Source organism: Struthio camelus, chromosome 2 (genome assembly GCF_040807025.1).
Source record: "Struthio camelus isolate bStrCam1 chromosome 2, bStrCam1.hap1, whole genome shotgun sequence".
Lineage (NCBI taxonomy): Eukaryota > Metazoa > Chordata > Aves > Struthioniformes > Struthionidae > Struthio > Struthio camelus.
This window is the reverse complement of record NC_090943.1, coordinates 19,159,870-19,185,396: the sequence shown is the minus strand read 5'-3', so window position 1 is coordinate 19,185,396 and position 25,527 is coordinate 19,159,870. Positions and strand designations below refer to the sequence as shown.

At 36.9% G+C, this 25,527-nt stretch overlaps 1 protein-coding gene across 2 annotated transcripts; it reads left to right on the top strand.

Annotated features, from left to right (window-relative positions):
* The first annotated feature begins 703 nt into the window (after window positions 1-703).
* YME1L1 (YME1 like 1 ATPase) lies at window positions 704-25,459 on the top strand. 2 transcript variants are annotated; one of them, XM_068934521.1, is made up of 20 exons: window positions 1,126-1,334; window positions 2,771-2,822; window positions 3,700-3,831; window positions 5,748-5,910; window positions 8,051-8,149; window positions 10,007-10,116; window positions 11,329-11,479; window positions 11,572-11,679; window positions 12,564-12,646; window positions 13,803-13,893; window positions 15,872-16,024; window positions 17,742-17,874; window positions 18,357-18,419; window positions 18,967-19,079; window positions 19,425-19,580; window positions 20,198-20,349; window positions 21,248-21,374; window positions 21,474-21,547; window positions 22,272-22,358; window positions 23,608-25,459. In XM_068934521.1, the coding sequence occupies exons 1-20, from the start codon at window positions 1,327-1,329 to the stop codon at window positions 23,749-23,751; spliced, it is 2,199 nt and encodes a 732-aa protein (XP_068790622.1). In that variant the 5' UTR covers window positions 1,126-1,326; the 3' UTR covers window positions 23,752-25,459. The 2 variants fall into 2 exon arrangements, with proteins under 2 accessions (XP_068790623.1, XP_068790622.1); XM_068934522.1 differs by lacking the exons at window positions 1,126-1,334; window positions 2,771-2,822 and adding an exon at window positions 704-988.
* The last annotated feature ends 68 nt before the right edge of the window (window positions 25,460-25,527 follow it).

Genomic DNA, 25,527 nt, shown 5'->3' with positions numbered 1-25,527 from the left:
GGGTTGTGTACCTGGCAGTGAGTTCTATGTGCTGTAGCTAAGACGTGAGTGATAACTGCTGTGGATGTCCAAAGGCGCTGGTAGCTACGCTACACGGCGTTCGTTTACAGTGACAGCTCTCCGGACACACTGAACTGAGCACAGAGGCAGTGTTTCCCACTCACATACGCACCCCCGTCGCTGGAAGCGTTTGTCTGAACAGGCATCCTAATATTTGCGGGTTTAGATGAAGCCTTCAGGCTCCAAGCGTGCTCTGACTTTGCAGCGGTGTCAGAGCTCAAGCACAGCCCGGGCCCGCACCAGGCCAGCCTGCGGGCCCGCCGCGGCCTCCCGGCCACCGCCGGCTGCCGCTGTCTCGAGTGCCCGCTCCCGGCCCTCGCCGGAGAGCTTCAGCCCCTGCCGCGCGGGGCAGGTGAAACCCCCCTCGCGGGGCCGGGCAGCCGGGGGCCCCCCGCGCTCCCGGCCGCCGCCGCCATCCCCGCGGAGCCCGCCCGCCCGTCCGCCCTCCCGCAGCCTCCCGCAGCCTCCCGCTGTCCCCGCCCGGGCCTACCCGGCAGGATGGTTTGCCCCACGCCGCGCCCCGCCCCCGTAGCTGGTGGTTTGGCCCCGCGCGCGGCGTAGCGGGGAAACGCGGGGGCACAGAGTGGTTGCTAAGCGATCTGGTTGCTAGGCGGCGGTTGCGGGGGGGGGGGAGGGAGAGGGAAGGGAGGGCGACCCGGAAGCTCTGCCATCTCCGGTCGCTTCCGGAACAGCCCCAGGCCTGGTCGTCGCCAGCCGCCCGGGGCGGCCATCTTGGCGGGGAGCGGAGCGGCGGGGCGCATCGTCTGGCGGCGGCGGCGGCGGGGCCTCAGTGGCCGAGGCTGACGGGCGGGCGCGGCCTTTACTTCTGGCGTGGAGAGCGGAGGAGGGGAGGGGAGGGGTCGTTGTGGCCGCCGTCGCCGCCGTCCCAGCGGGGAGGATGTTTTCCTTCTCCACCGTGCAGCCTCAGGTGAGGGGGCCGTGGCGGGGCGCGGCCGTGGGGCCGGGCGGGGGCACTCGGGAGGCCGGGAGCTGCGGGGTCGGGAGGAGGAGCCAAGTCCCGCTGCCGTCGTGGTGTCTGGGCTTTGGGGGGGGGAGGGGCGCATCGCGGGGCGGCCGTGGGCCAACCCGCATCGAGTGTCGCAGCGGAGAAACAGCGAGTGGGTCCTGATGGCGTTTGCGCTCCGTCGGGAACACTGAGCAGCTCCCACGTAAAAGACTGCAGCAGCTCAGGATTCTTAACTGGGGGGGGGGGGAAGGGTTAATAGAGGACGGGGGAAGGTACAGTAAAAGTTTGTCAAATCAGAAATGAAAAGGTAACCAGAATTTTTTTTTTAATCTCTTTTTTATAGCAGAAACGTGGGTTTACTTCCCCCCCTTCCCCAGCTATTAAGTTACACAACTGTCACACGTTGTTGCGAAGGTCAAAAGTAAATGGTTGTAAAATTAAGCGAGTTAATGCAGGAAAAGCTCTTTTGCTGTTTGTTCAATAGAGCAATCTGAATGCAATGTGGAAGGCATCTTTTATTAACCAATGAGTAGGATGGGACTAACACATTATATGGACTTTAACCCGAGCTACTGTTTTTATTCTCATGTTTTCTGTTAGGGGATTAGCGTGTGATAAGCCTGTTCCACAGTAAGATTTAATCGTGTTTTCCAGATGCAAATTTGTTCATTGTTTTTGTTGGTATAGTAAAACAATAAAGTTATGATGTTATCAGGAATGTGGCATGCCACCTTTTTATAGTGGGAAATGTGGAGGAAAGTTAGCTGGAACCTTAGGAGGCTTTACAGGTTTACTGCAAACTTCAAGAGTTCGGTTATAGCCTTGTGCAATTAACTCTGCGTTTTCATGCCACACGACTCTGTGTCTCTTGATATATTCTATTTAGTTAACCCTGGAGATACAGGTTTTTGCAGAAAGACACTTGTAGCAGGGGCTTAATGAGGTGTTGCAAGGAATTGTTCCAGCAATAAGAAGTACAGTCCAGCTCTCTTTCTTGCGTAGCAGTGTGTATAATAAGACTGAGGCTTTTTTTAAGTGTTCAAATTGTTTGCACTCTTTGTCACAATAAGCATAGTCATGTGCTATAGGAAGGGCCCTGACATATACTCTTGGACTTATGCACTGATCCATGAGATGGATCTTAGTGAAATGACTGAGTGCTGCTAAACTGCATAATTAACTGTAATACATGTATGTAGTTCGTATTGTCCGGCTTGATACTTAGGTATGTTGCTAAAGTAGGATCCCAAGGAAGAAAATGCAAAGGAAACTTCTGGGAATAACCTGTATAATCCAGAAAAATATATATGTTTCAAGTTACATAAGCATGACTTTGTAGATTAATGTTAATATAGATGATGTTTGGAAAATACTTAATACTTGAGGCAGTAGTACTTAAGAATGGAGATCTGTGAATTAGTAAGTCTTTAATTAAAATCTCCTCGTTCCCTGCTGTTCAAAAGCAGCCACCGAACTTCCTGTTGAAGAGAAACTTGATGCTACCAGCTTCCTCATACCTGTTACTTGGGTAACTGTCCATGGATAATCTAGAGTTGACTAATGATATTTCAGATTAACGTCTGAAGTTAAGACCTACCGCTAAGTAGATGGTGTACCTCATTTACCATTCCTGGCTTTTTTTTCTATTTCTGTTGTTTGAAGAGCATTACTTCTTCTCTTCTCCTGTATAGCTGTATTATGAAGTGCATTAGAAAGGTGATATTTCAAGCTTTGTCTTGGCAGGCACCAAGACAGGCTCAGGATTATTGTGAGCGAATGTTTCTCTCAAAGAAGAGTAAGTGTCTGAATGACAATAACTATTAATATCTTTTTTTTTTTTTTGTGAGATGGTGTCAGCTTGCAGACTTTTCAGTATAAAAGTAATTTGTTACTGTTTTTCTTCTCTTTTTCTGCTCACCTTGATTGCTTTTTCTTCTCATGTGTGCCTTTTGTTGCTGTGTGGAAAAAATGTTTGGAAAAGGGAGAAGCCTATTTGACTGTGATGGGAGCTTAGAGACTATAAAGGGAAAACATTTTCAGTTTGTGAAGTTTCATTTGCATGAACTGATTTAAGTTTGCAACATGTCAGCAGGCTGCAGCAGTTCCTATGGTGTTGTCGTGTATAGCAGCACATATACAACTAATACAGTAAACATGATGTAAAAAAAGTTAGATGAAATATCCTGAAGGAAACAGTAAGTGTAGTAGTGATATGTTTCCCTGTTCCAGTCGAGAGAAGCACCTTTAAGAAGCTGTCTATTAGCTTTTTGTAACTAAATGTTATCTTAAGTGCAAATTGACCACAGTGTTTGCATTGCCCAAATACTGATCTTCTGTACCTCCCTCTTGTATTTGAGTATCTAGTGATTAGTTTCTTTAAACTATGCTTATGGTTAAAACTTAGGAAATGTAGCTTTTCTTTTCTTTTCTTTTCCAAGTTTTGTGAGCTTCTAATTTGTCATGTGGACTTACACTTTCTATTGTAAATAGAGATATCAACTAACACTGGGTGTTGAAGGAAGTTCATAGGTATTATGAAATGCTCAGTAAAAGAGCAGTGTGCAAGACATGTAATTACAAATCCGTATTTGGAATGGTAATATGTTTACATTGTTTAAAGGAAGCTTAAGGATTTTTTGTTTTGTTTTGTTTCTTTTTTTGTTTTTTTTCAGGCTACTGTTCCTCTGAGTCACCTTGTCAATGCCTTCCATTCACCAAAAAGCTCCGCTACTACTGCCAGCACAGCTTCCATACAGCCTGTCCAGAGGGATACCGCCCCAGAACATGATCATCAGAACAGTGAGGTATTAAGAACCTTGGAAAAAATGGTGGTTTACTTACAATTGAGTTAGATTTAAATAATAACAGTTTACGTGAATTTAATATTTAAATTGTTTTATAAAATAATATGACTAAATAAAACTGCATGTGAGCTGCTAGAACGTAACGTTGACAGATGCAACTTTTTAAGTCAATGTTTTTAGCAATAAGGGTTCTACAAAAATACAGGATTTCATTAATAAGTTAAAAAAAACAGCTAGTGTGTATCTCAGTAAGTATTTGCAAAGGAGAGAAGTTTTTTTCTTTCACTTTTGTCTTAATGTCTGTTACTATAGTGACAGAAGGTTGGGTTTTCTTTTCATAAACCCGTTTGGGTTTTTTTTTTTTTTTCCACTCACTGAGTTTTAGCAGTTAGTTTCTATGTATATTGTGAGAAAACAGCATAAGATTATGCTGTTGGGTTCTGAATAGATTAAATAGCATATTTGAGTGTTATTTTCTTATTTTTTCTATGAGGAATCTTTGTCATCATCAGACATTGTTTGTTCTTAATGAAAAATCAAAATGCAGAAGGTGCAAAATAAGTGTGAGATCTTGCCATTTTTTTTCTCTTTCAAATTGCTTCTTACAAAAAATTTAATAGCTAGCAGTGTTTGGGGGGAAAAACTTGGAGTAAACAAGGAGTCTCTCTACAACTTTCTGTATCAACTTGGATGCCATAGATGCATTCATATCTCTGTTTTGTTATTCCATATAAATGCAGAGGTATTTGCTTCTGGCAGTAAAAATTAATTTCAGTAGGAGACTTGGACTGGTGAATGGAACTAAAAGCATGTTTCATTTATTCAGTTCTGTTTGTCATTTCACTCAGGGAGATAATCTGTTATTCCTTAAATCCAAAAGATATTTTTGCTTTTATTGTTATATCCTTCTAGAAGGAAGCAAACTGGTGTATAATGGAATAGAGAGAAAAGTATAAACATAACCTAAAAACTCTTTAAAAAAAGTCTCTCCTAATTAAAGTAACTATTGTTAGTAACTCTTTAAAAGTTCACTAGATTGTTGACTAGATAGATGACTAAATTTAAAATCGATAAATATTTAAACAGTACATGCCGTTTGCAGTGTTAAAGTCAAACCCAGGGGATGGCAAAAATCACTTTTTGAGAACTTGAAGCCTCCAAGCCGTAAGGTTAAACCTGTATTTGAAAGTAGTACCCTCTCCTGAGGGGGCATGGAAAATGTTACGGGATTTCTTGAATTTCTTCTTCCTTCATGTTCATTTTGGTAATTCTCCAAGTAATTGTTAAGCTGAAGCAGGAAGCCTTGATTTACTCTTCTAAGCCATATATAAAAGTCAAATGATAAAAATGTGTTTCTTCTTATCTTGTGAAACAATTGGGCAAGGAACAATCTGTTTAGGCCTTTAGAACAGAGTACTTTGTTTACTTAATAAATCCATTTTCGAACACAAAGTTTGAGTACTTTAGATGTCTATTTTAAATTAGTTTCTGTTGGAATCTTATTCAAGTAATTTCATGCATGCATTTTTATTGGAAATCTAGTTTCACCTTGAAAGTAGTTCAACAGAAAGCTTATGTAAAAAAGATCTAGGAAAAAAGGAAATATATTCTAATAATGGAAAATAAAGATTAAAAATCTGTGCAAATACATTTAGACAAGCTATTCTAAATGTATACTTATATATTCATCTCTTGGTTAAATTTACTGTGACAGTGAAAATACGAATGCATGCGTATGGAAAAGCTAGTCAGTGTTCTTTGTCCTTTTATGTTTCTTGTAATTCAAAAAAAAAGTTTCAGTCTGAACTGTAAAATACAGATGCTGCAGAATACGCTGAGAAGTAACTCATTAAGGTCTTTTCCCCCTCTGAGGTAATCTTAAATAAGTTTTGAATGGTTCTTTCTCTGTTTTGCAGCCTATACGGTATTTAAGAGATCTGGGATTGTCTGATTTAAAAGCTAACCAGTTTAAAGAACTAGTGAACAGGTTGCTTCCTGGCTATTGTGCTGAAAATAAAGTCTCTTCCCAGTGGCATACGTCCTACGTCTCTGCAGAGTCCTTCTTTGAAAATAAGCATGGTATGTTTTGGAGTGACATGCAAATAAGAATTATGAAAGTTAAATTATGAAAGTGAACGCAATTATTCTTCACTTGTACTGTAGAAAACTAATAGTTTAAAAATACTTCAGAAAAAGAGCGCTAATGTCTGTGTTATATACAGGTAATCTCTAGAATTGTCCTTTTTGAATCTTGTGATTCCTGGAAATTTGAACTTAGATTTTGGATTTGTTTCTTCAAATTCAGATTTGAAGTTGGCTGCTATTTAACTTGTCTGAACTTAGCTGTGGTACAAGTGTATTTCCTCTAATGGTAAAACTGAGCTATTAATTTTGTCAACCAGTTACATTCACCAAATAGAAGAAACGAGATTGTGCTACGTTAGTTAATTAGCGTATTCATGCACACTTGCGGTTCTAGATAAAGTTATTCCTTTTTTATTTGAAGGAACATTACATCAGGACATAAAGAAGGAATTTGAAGTGGTAAACCCTTAACAGCACATATAAAGCATTTCATTACTAAAATAAACCAGGAGCAGTTCCTTGCAGTTAAAGATGTTTCGTTGAGGTTAGTCTTAAATACTGCCCCTTCCCCTGCATATGGGAGCCTTACAAAAGGAGCAGAGCCTCTGTAAAGATGTCCAAGAATGCATTTTAGAAAAACATATGAATAGCTGGCTTTTGAGATGCTATCTGCATAGTACTGCAGTTGGGAGAAAGGGCAGAGGAATGATGTCTGAGGGCTACTATTAGAGAAAAGGTGCTGAATTGTATTGTGATGTGGCATTTTAAAAAGTGCTTCCAGAGGCAGATCCCCCAACGCAAAGAAAAAAGTTGCAAAGGCTTCCAAGGCTTTACAGCTTTGATGGATTAACATGGAAGTTCACCAGACTGATCACTTCATTCACAGTTGAAAAGGCAAGGGTACAGGTGGAAAACTGCCACAGGCCACGGAAATAATAAAACTTCAAGAATGTACTTTTGGTATAGGTGACTCTGGATGTTGTGGATGACCGTTAGTATGTTGATAGGTTTATACTGTGTGTGTACTTGCTGAAGTGTAGAGTGAGGAGAGTGTTTATATTTTTCACTGATGTATTCATAATTAGTTTGTATTAGATTCTCCAGTATGCAGCATTGTAGAAGATTCTGCGGTGTACTTTACCAAACAATTAGAAACTAATCTTTTTTTTTTTTTCCTTTTCTGCAATTTCTCAGTGTTTGAGCTGTTAGCTTGTAAGCTGTTCTTATAGTACTGTAACTTTAAAAAATGTAGTAGGAAACTTCAGGATTCTTTTTTGCTTTTCAAGCTGTGTCTAGCTTATGTAGTAACTTTCTCGGAACATGTAAAATAGAATCAATAAAAACCCTTTTTGTGACTTACATTCTCCTCCATGGTAGTTCAGAAGATATCTGAGCTTCCCTCCCGCTCCCGTTCCCTGTCGAAGTCTCAGATGTTTCTTAAATAATTCGTACCTGCTTAATGAGAACGATAAAATGAGTTCCAAGGCAGGATGGTGCTTTTCAGTCACTAAACAGATAAATGAGAGTTATCATCTCTCCTTGAAATGGCATCTACTGTTTTTTTTTTTCCCCGGCAATGCTTTTTATTTCTTGTTTCTGTAGTATTGGATCTATGCAATAAAGCAAATTTAATATAGTCTAAAGATGTTTTCATACTTTATACATAGTGCTTTCAAAGTAACCCCTAAAATGGCCATGAGTAGTCTGCTCTTTCCAGCCTTTGGAACGGAATGATTGGTTGAATGCTGGTGTTACGGGGTTATGGATTTCTCTGGGTTTGTATGCAGTTTGAGTAACTTTATTCAAATCTGTGTAGAAATGTAGCATTTCCTTCACAGGTAGAGCCTTAAATTCAAAATTCTGGATACCATGCTGTTTGGAAGTTTAAAATAAATAAATATTTTTATATATGTACATATATTTATAGATAGAAAAGCACCTGATACAGGTTAATGCAAGAAGTTAATGATCTTTGAGCTGGTAATGGTTCATTTATTTAAATATAGATGCCTAAAGGACCATAGTAAAATACAATATGTATTCAGTATAATAAAGAAAAAACAACTTGCGTGAGAAGTGATGCTTATTCGCAATTTAAAGTAGGATAGTTACACTTTGTTTTATCTTTTTACAGGTTTTGTGGATGTTTTTAGTGCTTTACGCTCATCTTCTTTGTACAGACAGCATCCTAATCCTCTCCAGAGTTTTTGTTCAGATCTGCGATGTTGGCCAGGTATGAAACAATAAACTATACTTTATTTTTCATCTGTATAAATTTATTTTTTTTCTGGGAAAGTCTCTTTTTCCGTCTTAAAGAGGGTCATTCAGGAAGTACTGGCAAACTTCCAGGAAGAACCTTTAAAATGATATACACTTTAAATCATGACATTATCTTTGCATTTGGGTTGCTGGATTTGAAGATCTCTATATATATTTTGCTAGTATGGCTCCAGAACAAAGTTAGTAGACATGGTGTAATTAGAGAATCTTATTTGAAGATGGCAGTATTTGTGGATAGTGTTCTTAAGAGATAATAGATGAACTGACTACTTTCTAATCCCTAAATATGTTAAACCTGGTATTCATCCGGCTGACCTTTCTAAGGTGTTTGGTGACTTGTTTAAGTTGCTCTGGGGTGTGCAGTAGGTAACAACAGGGCTGCATTAACAAGAGCAAAATCAGGAGCTCAAGGGAAATGATTATTGCCCTCTACTCAGCACTTGTGAGGCTCTGTCTGGATCCTGTGTCTGATTTTGGGTCCCCCAGTTGTGAGAGACTGACAAATTGGATAAAGCTACAGATCGGAGATGAGCCAATAAGAAGGATGCAGGTTTTGGAATATTTAATGTACAGAGGGACGCTGAAGAATGTGAAGTTTTTAAAGTCAGCAGAGGAAGAGGCAAGGGGTGATCTAATTGCCATTGAAACCATATTCTTACCCTTTTCCTGCGCACTTCTAAGAAGAGGTAACGCTTACTAGCTGCAGCATGGGAAATCCCTGTCGGAAAATTTTCACAATGGGAATGGTTAAACACTGGAACAGATGGCCTGGAGAGGTTGTGTTGCCCTGATCCTTGGAAACTTTCAAAACTGAACAGGACAAGGCCTTGAGCTATCTGATCTAGTGTTGAAGTTAGCCCCTTTTTGAGCAGGGGGTTGGACTAGATGACCTCCAGAAGTCTATTTTAGCTGGTATTCTTCTGTGATTAAAAGACGGCTTGGTTAAAACTGCAGGTTTAACTGGAATTAGTGGTTATTTTCATTGTCTTTCACTAGGTATATGGCTCTTAAAATTATTTTTTATTTTGTATAGTATTCCTGGCTTTCCTGATTTATACAATAAATACAAAATCTCAGCGGCAAGGTTACTGAGATGTGACTGAGGAAGACGTACAGCACTATAAACTCTGTGTTTAACCAGCTTGCTTTCTTTTGTGAGTTTCTAAGTTAACAGCACATCCAAGCCATTCTTGATCTCTTCAGGGTACCTTATTAGCTGAGCTTTTAGTATTTGCCTTCAAAAGCAGGAAGCTTTTCTTCCTGTCCTTCTGGATTATCTTCCACATGTTTCATGTTTGTTTGTCGGCATTCCTAGATTTAATTTACCAGTGTTTTTCTGTTCCCTGAGACTGTGGTAAGGTTGGCCGTTATCCATAATTCACAAAGTAGATTCATTAATATTTAGCAGAAATCTTATGAGAAAAACATATTGTGAAACAGTAAGCAGCTTACTTGCAAGGTCAGATTACAGGTATTGTTTGCGATCACCTAACTATCCGTTTATAATACTGCAGTTTGTTTCTCGTGTGCCCAGTTTATTTCTGGTTTTGCATACAGGTTGCTGTATGCCATTCTCTTCGTTTTCCTAGATTGGATATGGGGCAGCTATGCGTAATGATTGACATGAAATCCCCAACCTTTTGACATAAGCTGAGGAAAAACATCTGCTCAGCTTGGTGGGGGAGAGGAATTATATTCAATTAAACCATGATAAAGAGTCTTTGTCACATAATAGGTTCTGACATCTCTTAGTATTGTTTTTTTGTGTGTGCGGTGGTAGTAATAAAAAAGTTCTCAAACTCTTTTAAAGTTTACATACAGTCCCGAAGCTTTAAGACTTTGAGATCAAGAGCAAGACGCCTGCAGTCAACATCTGAACAGTTCACAGAAACAAAAAATTCACTTTCTTCACTTCTGAAGGTAAATACAAGTAACATTATGAAGTTGGTCTAAATAAATCCAATGCTTTCTTTTGAATTCATCTTCCCAATTTCTCAAGGGTATTCTGTATTAATGTGAAAAATTTCTTAAGCCTAAAAGTTGAACTGATGACGGTATTTTGCTTTCCTCATTAATACACAGATTTGCTTAATCTATTAATAATATAAAGAACTTTTAATTTTTTTATGGTAGTTTTGAAGTTTAAAAATTGCTTTAAATTTTAGAAATTAAATTCTTCATACCCTGTAATTTTGTTTAAAATAGTTTGAAGAGGAGTAAAATATTCATTTAAATGGGAATACAGCTAGTTTAATTTACCAGAACATACTACTTTTTAAGCATTTCAGCATGAGATTGATTGCTTTAAGAATTGACTTATTTGTGGCTAATGTCTTTTCGAGGTACAAAGCTTGTAGTCTCAATATTTTTGAGGTAAAAAACTCGCTTGCATACCTTTAAGTCAATAGATAGCTATCCAGACTTGGAGTAACCAGACGCTTACTAAGATTTGTTACCCGAACAACATTAACCTAGGTAGTCTGATTAGTTTCTAATTGGTTGGACAAAAGTCAGGCTAATGAAAGCATTTATTCTTATTTTACATGTAAATTAGCACTGAACTTCTCTTCCACCCTTTCTCCTTTGGTAGGCATATGTGGTTTATTTCTTCTGTGGACTAAGTACGCCATGGATAATATACCAAGATAGCTCCATGTAGTGGTGCTTTGGTAGGGTGTGTTAGGTATATTTGATTAAGCTCTATTAAAACTATACTTAAGAAGATGTTTCTTATTTGGAAATAACTTAAGCTCATTTTGTGAAGCAGAAAGCTTAAGCTAGTAGCTCCTGGACTTGTGCTAGCTGTGTACAGAGCTGTATCTAGGTTGCGTTTTCTTTTCAAAATTGGAGTACAAAACATAGATGTTCAAATAGCTGCCCCTGGTCCTTTGGAGTCTTGGGAGGGCTCTGAACCTGGTGAGCCCATTAGGAAGCCCCTGCAGGAGCCGTTGTGATGCTACGCTCAAGCTGTGTTGCCTAACTAACCCTACAGCACCTAAATGATATGATTTGTTTGTTTGTTTTTGTTTGTTTTTCCTCCCCTCACCTTGGGCTGATGCTACTCAGATGACGAGTAGTTAATTCTTTATCAAAACTCTGTGTAAACTATTGCTACTGTGTAAAATATTTCAGGGCTTCATCCTACGAAAGCGAAGAATTGATGTTGAAAACTTAGATATGTTAATGAAAACAAAAAACATCCCAGAGGCACACCAGGATGCTTTTAAAACTGGTTTTGCAGAAGGCTTTTTGAAAGCACAGGTATTCCTGCAAAAAACACTTGGTAAGTTGTTTTAGTTTATCTTCTTGTCTTTGCATTCAGAAAAAAGTTTATTTCATCCTATTTTAAAAAAAATTCTTTGTTTTCTTTTACAGATTCCTTAAGGCGATCACGTTTGCTTTCTTTCTTTCTCTTTGTTCTTTGTTTTTATCTTGCTGTATATTCCTCATTTTTACCTGGGAAAGGCTCCTTTTCGGATGCTGGTTAGTTAACTTTTCTCTATTTTTTTTTTTTTTTAACTCTTTCACTCACATTGTTTCTTCCAGCAAGTTTAGCACATGTAGACTGTATTTAGACAATGTGATTGTTATAGGGTAACATTTCAAAGTGCTAATGAAAACAGAATTAGTTACTGTTTTTGGCTACAGCCTTTCAAACAATAGCACTGCAAAATGTTTATGAAGACAAAGTTGTCTGTTACTATAGAATTTTTTGGTATTCTTTTGGCAAAACATCTTTCAAAAACAATTGCAACAAAGCAGAGGAAAAGAAGTTGGATTGTTCACATGTTATGTATTTGTCTTTGAATGTAGATGATGTGTTACCGCAGTAGGCAGTAGTTTGATCTTATTTGTAATCACAGCCTAGTTTACAGTGACTAGGGACTTGTATGGCCAAGTTGCCGTCATAAGAAATCTGTTGGAAATATCAGAATGAGGAAAGCCTGAGCTAATACAAATGCAGAATTTCAATATCATACTTAGTTATAACGTAGTCTGAACAAATGCAGAAACATTGAGGGAGAACTTCTGGCTTTGTGTACCTGCCATTGGATACAGGGCTTTCTGTGCTACAAATGACTAATGAATATTATCATCATTGAATTCACTGAAAATATTTCATATATATGTGTGTGTGTGTGTATGTATGTATATATATGTGTGTGTGTATATATATATGTATGTAATTTTTTGTTAATAGATCTTATTCTTGCTGGACACTTGTAAATGGAAACTTTTTGCTTTTTAAAATGGCAGGTGTAGAAGTAGTGGCTTAACAGTGTACCCACTGATGTGCAAAATGCTATCTTGGAATGAAATGATTTCATGTGTAAATTTGCTCTTCCTCTTTTGCTGTTTGCTTGTAGTACGTTTTCGAACATCAAGTATCTTTGATGCTGCAGTTGATCCAATTCAGCTGAAAAATGTCACCTTTGAACATGTAAAAGGGGTAAGTTCAAAAGTGTGTGAATTCTTGCTTCACTAATCATTTTGACCCTGAAGAATGTCTTAACTCTGTTACACACAATTTTTCTATAAACTCTTTTAAAAAAAATCAAATGTCTTCTCATGTTGGGACAAGCCTAAGATGTTAAAATCTAAATGAACAAAGAAATGAACATCAGGCTAGCATTTCCCAATTTTGTGCAGTAGAGAAGCAGTGCAGTCCTGAGTTTCTATGAGTTGATTGATTGCCTCCTTCCTCCTCCTGCCCTGAAACTTTCTGTCAAAAGCGCTTGAATCTAGGCAAAATTATATACCAGCCTTTCCCCAAGGAAATTATATTCCCCAAAATTATTTTCCCGCCTTTCCCCCTTTCCCCTATAGCTTTCTAGAACACAGAACAAATGCATGAAGTAAGTTAATGAGAAAAACAAAGTCAGAAATGGAAGTTACATTTTTGTTTAGTGATGGAGACAGAAGCCTAATGTAATACTTAATAAGACCTGGAAGGCTTGTACCGCTGTTTTTCTGTTCTTCTTTTTTGAGGCATTTAGTAGCTTGTACAAGATGTGCTCTTGACTTATAAAATCAAACTTATTGAAGGCTGGAATAGCAAGTCTGTAAGTTGGAGTATGAAAAGGGAGGCTAGAAGTACCCTGTTCCATGTATTTCTTCAGAAGTTGGCTAATACCACGGAACATGGTAATGCCGCTGACGTCTCTTTTTCTCTGAGCAGCATCTCTTTAAGATATCTGATATTAGGCTACAGGGGATATGGGGATTCCCAGAAAGAAGTGGAAGTGACACTGCTGATGGTAAAGCTTTATTTTTTTTTCTCTTCAGCTGTTCTGTGGGCGTCAGCAGCACAAAAAGGATCTCTCTCTATCCCTCCCCTCGGACATAATTAATTTCTTTTTAACTAATTAGGCTAAATTCTTGACATGCAAGCTTAGGATTCCATGTTTATCTTGTTAGTAAGAGCTGGTCTTGAACTGTTAGGTTATTCTGTCACTTTTATCTTTAGTGTTTACTGATTACTATAAACAATTCTAGGAAATAGGGTGAATTAAAATCAGGGGTGCTACTACAAAGTTCACCTACAAAAAAGATGCAGTGTTTTATAGATGCTTAGTCATATTTTCTGGCATATTTTTAATGTGTAGGTTGAAGAAGCTAAACAAGAATTGCAGGAGGTTGTAGAATTCTTGAAAAACCCACATAAATTTACTGTACTAGGAGGCAAACTTCCAAAAGGTAAGAATCATTGCTCAACAGAAGTGAAAATCAGATATAGCCATGGCTACCTTTGTAGCATTGTTCTATATTGAATGACTAATTTACAGTGTGATCTCTGAATATTTGTATTTCATGTGGGGCTAGGGGATTATTTTGTTATCTATTGAGGACCATATTTCTCTTCTCTTTTTTTTTTTAATGTATGACAGTGGTCGTGGATGTCCTTGCCTCTGTAAAATATTTGAGAGAAATAAATGAATCTTCAGGAAGAGTTGTGAAAGTTTCTTAATTAAACAATACTCCTTTAAATGAGGTATTGCTAAAAAATTAAAAAAGGCAATTGTGTTGCAGGCTTTCTGTCTTAGCTTCAGTTCCCCATATATAATTCTCTCAGAGTTTGAAATATTCGGATAAAAGGAGCAAAAATGCCTGCATGCTGCTTGCTTTTGCTAAAAATGTAGTTAGAATTTACTAAGAACTTTAAGGCTAATAAGCTAGGATGATGCAGTGCAGTGGACTGTATAGATACTGTGTTAAGAAGTCAAAAAACCCTCCAAAAATCAAACCTATTTTATAATTCTTATCAGCCTTACAGGACTAAGAACCTGTATTTTTTAAAAGTCTCAAGTACATTTTGAGATTATATCCTGGACTACAGAATTTCTTCTACTTTGTCACTGAACATATGTTATATTTCAGAAACACCTATTGATAAAATTCTATATAATTAATCTCTTTTTGAGTAGAATTTTATGTAACCTGCAGTTTCTTTTTAGGTTGGTCCTTCTTTTTCTTTTTTAACGCTCTCTTATAGGACTTTTTTTATGGTAATATCTTTCTGTGGCCAGAATTATTCTGCTGTATCTTTTCTCATCTAAGATGTATATACATAACATGAATTTAGTCTAAAACCCCAAGCAAATTAAGACTTTAACTGTCTTATGTGAGGAACAGCTCAGGGTTAGAAAATAATACTGCACCTTCTTTAATTCCATTAATGTGCATTAGTTCTTTATCTTGAAAGGCAGGGTGATGTGTGCGAGTGTGATATATGGGTGTGGTTTTTTTTTTTTTTTTTTTTTAATACTCTTCTCGAAAGGCCTTTCTTCCTTCCCTACTGCTTTCAGCACCCTTAGTACTTGGTGAACTGCTTTAGATGGTTCAAAACAAGTGTTTTCACGTAAAAATATGATTAAGCTTGATCACAGTAAAAAGCCATGTGAATCTGAAACGTGTAGACTGTAAGTCTGTTTGCTGTCAGTTCTCTACATGGGTTAAAATTAATGACTTGGAATGCTTTAATAAAAATTCCCTTTTGGAAATGGCTTAACCATCTATTTTAGAAAAGTCAAAAGTCTAGGACAGTTGTGAGGCTGCTTACTGAAAAAGAAGAGCATACATTTCGGAATGAACAGAATTTTAATTGCTGTTAAGACTTAAGCGGATTATCTGACAAATAGCTTTTTTTTTTTTTTTTTTACTGATAACCTTTGAATGTTTAAAAAAAATAAATGATTGTCAGTAATTGATTTTTGTTACATGCTTAGTAATCTAACAAACCATGATGTTATGGTATGAAATAGTAGATCGGGCTGCAAAAAAGGACTTTTCCTTTCCTCTCCCTGTTACAGACCACACCCTTATTTATATTTAGGAAGTTTAACAATGTGGTGCGTAGGTAAACATGCAGTATGGAGAAGATGCTAGTAGTGTTTCAGCTGCTAAACACAAAAGTAACTTTATAAAGTACTTCAGGCCTCTGCTTTATTAAATAATCTTTTTTTTTTTCCCCCCATTGTTTAAAAACGTATTGGAGTGTATCTAGATCTGTTAAAGGAAATCCCTTTGCAGTGCAAGTAATGACTATGTGAAATGGAATGTTAACAGTGTTTTAAAGCCAAATATAAGTTACTTTTTTTAATGCATGGATGACACAGCAGCTATATAGCAAAACACTGTGTATGTGAGACTATGCATGTTTTCCTTTTGTTTTCAGGTATTCTGTTAGTTGGACCACCTGGTACTGGTAAAACTCTTCTTGCGCGAGCTGTGGCTGGTGAAGCTGATGTTCCGTTCTATTATGCATCTGGGTCAGAGTTTGATGAAATGTTTGTTGGTGTAGGAGCTAGTCGCATCCGAAGCTTATTCAGTAAGTGTCGTGTTTGTATTCTTAGAATCTTTTAAAGTGAAAGATAAAGTATTTAGTAGTGCTGTTTACAAGTAGCAGGAGTATGTGCTTTCATTATCTACACTTCTGCTTGCAGGAAAACAGTAACGTCTGAGGCTAATAAAGACAACTTCAAATTAATTAGGAGACTCTTAGAAATGCATCAATAGCAGTTAACTGCAGAAACTTGGCCTGTGATCATACTGAAATTGTAGCAAAAGTTAAAACAAATGCTCCCAGTGAGAACAGAAATTTTTTTATTTGGAAGTGTGGTGTCCTATACATAAAATGGGGTATTTTAAATGTAAGATATAAAAATAGGAGGGAACTAACTAAGGTTAATGCTATTTTTATTGACTTTATTTTTCTGAAATAAGCTTGTATAGTGCGGGATCAGAGTATAGCATGTATGGATGCAATTGTGGTTTTATTTTTTCTTTTTTTGCTGTAATGAGGTTTCATGACTGAGCCGTCTGCTGCTTCTTGTGTTACTTACATAGTAGGAAAAAAAAAAGCATACTTTTAAAATAGGATAATGATAAAACAAAAAAGCAAGGGGGCCTTAACTTTGGTGTATTATTGTAATTCACTCCTTAAAATATATTAGTTGTCAAATCGATAGTATTCCTTTTGAGTTTGAAAATATAACTGGCTATTTTATAAATAAGTGTCTTCTGTAGAGTAGTTGTTTAGTTTATTTCAGATATGGAAGTAACTGTGGTAGCTTTTTCCGTCTCTGTGATTAAAATCTTTGATTCAGTGTTTTGCTGAGACAAAACGTTGTAAGCAGGGATTTTCTTTTTTTGTCAAACTAAGGTCTGTTGTGACTAATCTGCGATTTCTTTCCTGATCCCATCAACAGGCTCTGAGTATAGGACTTTAAAGTGATCATTAATTTCTAGGACCAATGCCCATTTAATTTGATAGCTTTCATAGGGCAGAAGAGACCTTCCACTTAAGTATCCAAATAGTTATGGGGGGGGAATCCAACTTCTTTTTTAAATGGAAGATTGATACTGTCAAGCATCTGCAATGTAGAAAGTAGAATGTATTTGTAGAAGCAATGTAGCTTGTTGCATGTGGAAGGTATGCAAGATGTGGCAGATGTGTTGCATGTTTCTTTCTGTTGACTACAGAAGGAGATGAGGTGACTGACTTGTACGCTAACAAATGCGTCTGAGTGCAAGGAATTGCATTTTAGTATACGCATAGCATTTATGGTCTTAAAGTCATATCAGTACAGTTTTATTTTCTGTTGTTAATACCTGTAAACTTGAAGGTACTTTACCTTTAAATAACAAGCAGGATCTATGAAAATAAGTTACTGTTTAGACCCATCACATTTCATAGTACTTTTAATATAATGTTCTGTACCTGAGTCTATGAAATAACCCGTTGTTGTGTGCAGCTGATACAAAATACAATGACCTTCTTAGTCTATTTTACTAGCAGCTTCTTGTAGCGAGGTAAGAATGTACATCGTTTCCGGGCCACTGTATACCTCATTTCTCTTTATTTGTTGCTTCATTTGAAAGAAGGGTTTCATCCTGAGGGACTGAAATCAGGACAGTTCTGGTGATGTCTAATAGAATACTTTAGAATCTTAGAATAACAGAAATAGTAGAATCCTAAATTTAAATCATACAATTTCTATTACTTTGTGTGGTTGAAATATCCTTCAGCTCTTTTTCTCTGTCAGGGGAAGCAAAAGCAAATGCACCTTGTGTTATATTTATTGATGAGTTGGACTCTGTTGGTGGGAAGAGAATTGAATCTCCGATGCATCCCTACTCAAGACAGACTATCAATCAACTACTTGCTGAAATGGATGGGTAAATATATGCATTCTGAGGTTATAGAGAGTGCTTGACTGACTGATATTTTGAATATTTGGGTGGATTTATTTCCTTTCTGACAGCTTTGATTTTAAAATCCTAGAAGAAAATTGATAAAAATATATAAACTTAAAGTGCCTCTCACAGTCAGTTTCCAGTAGTGCATTTAGTGGTGTAAATGATCCTGGTCTAAAGAGCACAGAAAGCTATAAGTTACAGTAGCAGAGTAGCTACAATTATTTTAAAATATTTCTCAATTTTTTAGGCTATCTATAGAAGGAAGAGGTTTGACTTTGGAGGTCAGGGCATATTTTTACCAGTTTTTGGGTTAAATGTGACTGCTTCTGGGTTGAATGTGGTGGTTGACAGGCCTTTTTTGATTGACCAGTTGACTTCATTCCAAATAAGAAGTACAAGTGTTGACTGAAGTTTTAAATTCTGTTTAAAAAGAGTTTACTTAACGTTCTTTTTTCTTGCAGCTTTAAACCTAATGAAGGAGTTGTTATTATTGGTGCAACAAACTTCCCTGAAGCACTAGATAAGTGAGTAAAATCCATGCATCAATTCTGTGGAGTATGTATTCAAAAAAAGGTGGGAGGGGAAGGTAACAAGGATCAGGTAACTAATTAGGTACTTGCGTGTGGTAATCCTGAAGTATTACAGTGTTGTGGCTGGGGCTTCCTTCCTGAAAAAGGATGGGTACTGGCCAGTTATTGGCATTTAAAAAGGTGGTTGAATTAAACCTGATTAAGTAAGCTGCTTAAATAGGCATCTAAAAATTTCTGCACGTTTTTATATTTAAATTAACTAGCTGCATTCCTTGTTTGCAATGCGCTGTGGTAGTGGTTAACAGTAGTAGTTTACCTTACTTACAAATGCAAGAACTTTTAAAATTGGTAATAAATGTCTGTATCAGCTGTCTTTTAACATACAAATGGTTGGAAAAATGCATTCTTTGCACTTAGGTGTCAGAAGTACCGTCTGTAAATGTCTTTAACAGAACTCAATCTGATCATGCTATTCATGTATGTTGATAACAGTTTACTGCAGCATTTTAAAATTGTTGTATTAAACTGTCTTTTCCCTTAGCGCTTTAATACGTCCTGGTCGCTTTGACATGCAAGTTACTGTTCCCAAGCCAGATGTAAGAGGCCGTACAGAAATTCTGAAGTGGTACCTTAATAAAATAAAGTATGATCAATGTAAGTAGATACGTACCCTTTTCATGTAACGGTTTGTTCACAGGATCAGCCCACTGGTGTATCAGTCCTTTATTTTGACAGTTATAGGGACTTGTACCTTATGCTTCAGAAAGGAACATAAAACTATCCCAACACTAAATTCCGTTTGATAGTGTCTTGACCATCAGGCTTCATTTCTTTTAAAGCTTAACGTTTTTGTTGTAACACACTGTTTTTAATAGAACATATGATTCTTGCTTATAACTTGATTGTCTCTTGGTATTTGTTCACGACACATCACAAGCTCTTTCAGGAGAAATACGGACAGTAATGTCAGGTTTGTTTTTGTTTTCTTTCTTCCCACAGCTGTTGATCCAGAAATAATTGCACGAGGCACAGTAGGATTTTCTGGGGCAGAACTTGAGAATCTCGTAAATCAAGCTGCCTTAAAAGCAGCTGTTGATGGAAAAGATATGGTAACCATGAAAGAACTAGAATTCTCTAAGGACAAAATTCTGATGGGTAGGATTTTATATACAGGACACTATATATATTACAGTACTTTTTTTTTATCTACTCATAGAAGTGAGTTGTTGTTGTCTTCTATTAGTTGTGGTGTGTGTGTGTTTTGTTTTTTGAATTTGTTTCATTTTTGTTTTGTTTTTTTAGACTTGAAGTTCTTGTTATCAGAAACACTGCATGCTATACTTGAGCTTAGTGGAAGTCGCAAAATTGATTTTCTATCCTTCTCCCTTGATTTAGAAAGAAGGGAGGAAGAACAGATAACCAGAGGCCTGGAACTCCTATTTACCTAGCTTGGCATGTAGTAAGGCGAAACTTAAACATCTGAGACATGTATACCAAAAATACTTCTGGCCCTTTCATGCTTGAGAGAGGAAATGGAATTTTCTCAGATATTCAGACTTTGTTTTAATCTATTCATTTAAAAGCAGCTTGACTTATAGAGTTAGGTCCATTTTAAACATTAAAATTCTACTTGTAACACTTAAGGAATGTTAGTTAATTATGGTTGCACACTGTTCCTCAGCTACTTTGTGCTCTGTTTGCATATGTATAATCTGTGTGAACTGTGGTGACAGACTGTGCGAGTAAGTTTATTTCATGTCCTTCCCTTTAAGGACCTGAACGTAGAAGTGTAGAAATTGATGATAAAAACAAAACAATCACAGCTTACCATGAATCTGGACATGCTATCATTGCATATTATACTAAGGATGCAATGCCAATCAACAAGGCTACAATCATGACACGAGGAACAACACTTGGACATGTGAGCATTTCTAAAAATTTTATGCTGATCTACTGTTTAGCATTTTTGAGGAATTCGCCAACAGTGCTATTCTTTGAAATCAGTTATAATGCATATTATAATTTGTTGTAATACTCAGTTATAAGCAGTCTCTTGAAAAACTCCTTGGTTGTCTTTTCTGTATGATAGAGCTCTCGTTCTTTGCTTGAAATATGCTAGCATGAATAATAGATCGAATATGCAAGGAAAGAATTTTAAGCATGTGTGATTCTGCTGTGGTTAACTTAGCTCCAAGGAATGAAACTTTGAAGAGTGTCTGAAAGATCTCAAAACAGCAGCATTGCTCAAATGTACTTTAAGACAAACTTTGTCAGGTAGTTTTTTGTCCAATGCAGCTCTTTCTAAAAAAATAATCTGTTACTTTATTCTAGCATAGCTATTCTTGCATAAGTTTTTCAGTTCTGTCTTTAACATCCTGAGCACTTGAACATAAAGTTATCTCCATTATATCTGTTTCTGTTTAGTGTTATTCAAGTTATTGTGTTCAGTTCAAGAAAAAGCATTGGTCGGAATTTTTCAGGCAAGTTGGTTTGTGTTCAGTATAAGTGTAGGGAATAAGAAGTGGATAGAATAGACTTCTATGGTTTTGTTTCTGGCCCTAAACATAAGCTTCTGGAGTTAGGTTTAAGTTGCTTCATTGTATGTCTTGCTCATGGCCTCAAGGGGGCTATTTCATCTGGTAAACCAAGCAGCTCCCAGGCCAACCTGATGAGTGTGTATGCTAGAAGGAAGTCCACAGCGTTCCAATTGTTGTGTAAAAAGCTTTATATCCGCTTTGGATATAAACCAGAGTATTTTCAGATTGTATTGAGTATTTCTTCTGTTTATTGCTACCTGACCACAATTCTGTACCTGACAGGTGTCTTTGCTCCCAGAAAATGACAGATGGAGTGAAACTAGATCCCAGTTGCTTGCACAGATGGATGTCTGCATGGGAGGAAGAGTAGCAGAAGAGCTCATATTTGGAAGTGATCACATCACAACAGGTCAGCTGATCAGTAGTTACAGAATTCCTGGTCAGAGCTTACAGCTAGGCTTGTTTAACTTTGGTTTTAGTAATTAATTTAAGCTTATTTAATACCTAGGTGCTTCCAGTGATTTTGACAATGCTACTAGAATTGCGAAGCTGATGGTGACTAGATTTGGAATGAGTGAGAAGGTAGTATTCGTTGTTCTTAAATACCTATATAGAAAGAAATTTTCCTCCTCTGGAACTAAATGCCTGTTTGGCTGTCAGTGATTCTAGAGATGAAGTCGTTCTGGCAAAAAATAAAAAATAAAAAGTAAGCTGTGCAATTTGACTATTTTTTGGCCCCAGCTATGCAGAACTCAACAAGAAAATCTGTATATTTGGCAGTTTAAAAATTAACTTAAAAAAGCTTCACCTCAGAATGACCTTGAAAATTACTGATGTCTACAGAAGATCTTTATAATAAAAACAAATATTTTGAAATTGAGGATGGACTGCTTTTCTTGTTTTTAGGAAGGGGGATGGAAATGTTAAGCTTTGTAGACTTCTAAAGAAACTTCTTTAGTCATCTGTTGTTTGTTAAGTATTAGATCTGTGGTGGAGTGGGGGGGTGGTTGTGTGTGTGGTGGGATTTTTTTTATTTTTGTAAGGCAACAATCAGGACTCTGCTGGGATTTTTTTTATTTTTGTAAGGCAACAATCAGGACTCTGCTGTAACCTATGCAAGTACAGCTCTGCAGTGACAACATAGTTCAGGAATAGGCTTTTTGTTTTGCTTTTCCTATTGTAAGCACTTCAGTAAGCTTTTGATAAATGTTTTTTGTTTGTTTGCATGTACAGGCAATGGGTGGTGAAGATCTTAAAGTTTTATTAGAACAGTGACAAGACAAAAATATTCTTTGTTTTTGTTTAGCTTGGTGTTATGACCTATACTGATACTGGGAAAGTTAGCCCTGAAACTCAGTCTGCAATTGAACAGGAAGTGAGAACGCTTTTAAGGGTAAGACAAATAGATATGTATTTTTATATATAATAGATATATGGAAGATAGGTATCTATACATAATATATCTAATTTTTTCCCTACACTTACACATTTCTTTTGAAATGAGTTAAGTATCAACTTACACATTACAAAACTGAATAACCAAGTAGCATTGAAAATAGTGGTGAATGAAACTATTCCCACGTGTTTAAAGTAGCTGCAGCTTTGAATCTCTGCATATTGTAATTTTGTTAAATCATGGACAGGCAGTGAGAAACAGGTTGAGGGTGATAGTTGTTCTTAATACACTCATTAGCACTGTAGTTTACATTTAGTCAGGGTTTTTTATTTTACCTATTTTATTTCTAGGAAAAAAAGTCTATAAATTGTTTTAGAACAGATCTAAATACTTTGGGTTCCTACTCCTACATTTCATAACTTGCAGCTAAATCTTTGAGTATAGAAACCCAGGAATGGCCATACCAGATCAAATTGTAGTCACTTAGTTCAGTATCCTGTTCCCCATAGTGATCAGTATCAGATGCTTAGGGAAGTTTGTAACAGTAATCAGATTTCTAGTGTTCGGAATTAGCTTGGTGCAGGCTGGCAAGTTACCTATATCCAATAACATATAAACCATTAACACTTTTGCGGTGGCTGTTTCTGAACTGATTGCTTAGTCAGCTAAGCTATCCGCATAGAATTAAAAACTAAAGAAGAAGCTTACAGTGCTGACAGTGTGTTGCTACTTGCAGCAACTGATAAAATTTGCTGGGTTGCTTTCGGTTTTCTAAAGGTACATAATCCTTTTAGAGCTTAATAAGCTCTTAAGAACTTTAGTCTGAGGAACATGCTTTGAATGCTCTAACAGTGTTCATAATGTATAATCAAATATATTTAACTTTAATCAGCTGCTTTTCAGATCTAGTTGATCTTTTTAGGTCATATATAAAAAGTACTCAGGTTTGTCCCCTTGTTCTATTTTTAGTCCTACTTCTGCAAAATGAAAAGGTGACATAAAGCTTATATATAAAGATCTGTGTGTGTATGTGTGTGTATGTGTATATATATATATATACACAAACATATACATTTTAAGCAATTATAACATCTGAGTTTTAAATCTTTGGGACTGGAGCTGTGCTAGCTATAAAGCGTAAGGCTCAATTTTAAATGTTTGTATAGAGCTGTATTTACATAGAGACAATTTAAAAAATTGAATCTTTAACCCCCCCCTCCTTTTTTTTTTTTTTTTTTAATATTAGGACTCATATGAGCGAGCAAAGAACATCTTGAAGACTCATGCAAAGGAACACAAGAATTTAGCAGAAGCTTTACTGAAATATGAGACTTTGGATGCCAAAGAAATCCAAATTGTTCTAGAGGGGAAAAAATTAGAAGTAAGATGATAACTTCCTTGATGCAGTAACTGATAATTTGAAGAACATACATCTAGCAATGCAGTAGTCTTATGCAGCATAGCCTTTTTTTTCCCCTACTTGCTATGTGTATGGCATTAGTGACACTTTAAGATTACTCTGCAGTCTCTTGTCAGCTTTTGTTACTCATCTGTTTGTTGTGTCTCTTCAGAATAAGACACAAAAAATAAAACAAGCTCCTCATTCTCTGCTCCCTCTACTCTTCCTGGAAAAAACGTTTTTCAGAAATATAAATCTCAGGGTTGAATTCAATGTTTTGGTCTAGTCAAATGCATTGAAGTTGAGAAGAAAGAAATGCGCAGGTATACTGGTGAGTTTTGGCATAGCTTTCTGGGTCACACTGCTATATGTGCATTTGAAGTGGTACCACATAATATGTACTATAGAGCGTTTTTTGGACAGTAACACCATAAGTGTTAAAGGATTGACATGTAAAACTGTAGTATGTAGTCTGACTAATAATGTCCATATGCTGTTTAAGGATAAAGATCAGTTTTAAAAAGACTTATTGTTTAAAAATGTAACAGAACAACTGTATGAATGAAGCAGCTACACAGTGCATCACTAGTAAAGGGAATTGAGAGAGCTTCAAGTTTAAAAACAAAAACAGTGATTGTCCTTTGAGTGCTCCTTGGGTTAAAATACACACGTGTGGCTGGGAGAGAAATTTTAATGCAAGAACAACAAAAGGATAAACATGTCTAAACCTCTTTGGACCATGTTTTGGACAGAACCATAGCAGGGGTAGGAGAAACAAGTGTGACCTCTGATGTGCTGCTGACAAAATTCTCAGAGTTTTTATTACTGCAGAGATGGATATGGTTTGATAACAGTGCTTTTATACCGCTGGAGAGTCTACTGAATTAGTTTTTACTTAATACTCTATATGGGCGTTTGATAATCCAGCAGAGGATTTCTTCTAAGAGGACAATATTGCTCACTAAAGAGTAGTTCAGAAAATGCTTCAAGCATGTGTTGTTTCAAATAACATTCCCAGTTCTCTTGTTCAGTGAAAGTAGGGAAATAACCCTCTTCTTTCAACCCTTACAGATACTTTATGGAAATTCTAGACTCATAAGCAAAAGTTTCAAAAAACAAAACCAGTTTCCGGTCAAGTGGAAGTGATTGCTATCAGTTATCTATGCCAGTATTCTTCTGATCTCATGGAACTATTTTTTAGGAATAGCATTGTTTGATCATAATCTTTCTGTGCAATGAATTGTAGACCCTTGGGACTATAAACTGCTGCAGAGAGGAGGCCTTTATTGGAGTATTAATGCTGAAGGTTAACATAGCTGGAGGTTAAAATAGTTGGGCTGGTGCCAATAAATGTGAATGGAAATTGGTAGCTACATTTAAAACTAGAATTAATATAACTTTTAGAATTTTCTGAGTGTAACACTTGATTATCGCCTAGCTCTTCTTAGTAAGAGCACATGCGTTTTTCTTTCAAAACCAGGATAACTTTCTGTTTGCTTATTTTTTCATTGTTGGCTTAGTATAGTGACATCCCAGTGCAGTGTGGGAGAACTTCCAAATGTTATGAAACAGTATACCAAACTTCTAGGCTGACTAGTTACAGTTGTACATGTATTTTTAGAATATGCCAACAGAAAAGACATATACTGCATATTTGGCATCTGTTTTTTGGAATAATAAAGTTAATTTTAATTATGCATATTGGTTTTCCTTTTATTCACTGTTAATTGCTGCAAGACGTAATGCCAAGTACCCTACTCTGTAAAT

Bases quoted from the DNA above. Each gene is read 5' to 3' on its own strand.
- YME1L1 (XM_068934521.1), top strand. The intron at 10,117-11,328 runs GTAAATACAAGT...AAAATATTTCAG, and splicing joins CACTTTCTTCACTTCTGAAG to GGCTTCATCCTACGAAAGCG. The intron at 11,680-12,563 runs GTTAGTTAACTT...GTTTGCTTGTAG, and splicing joins AGGCTCCTTTTCGGATGCTG to TACGTTTTCGAACATCAAGT.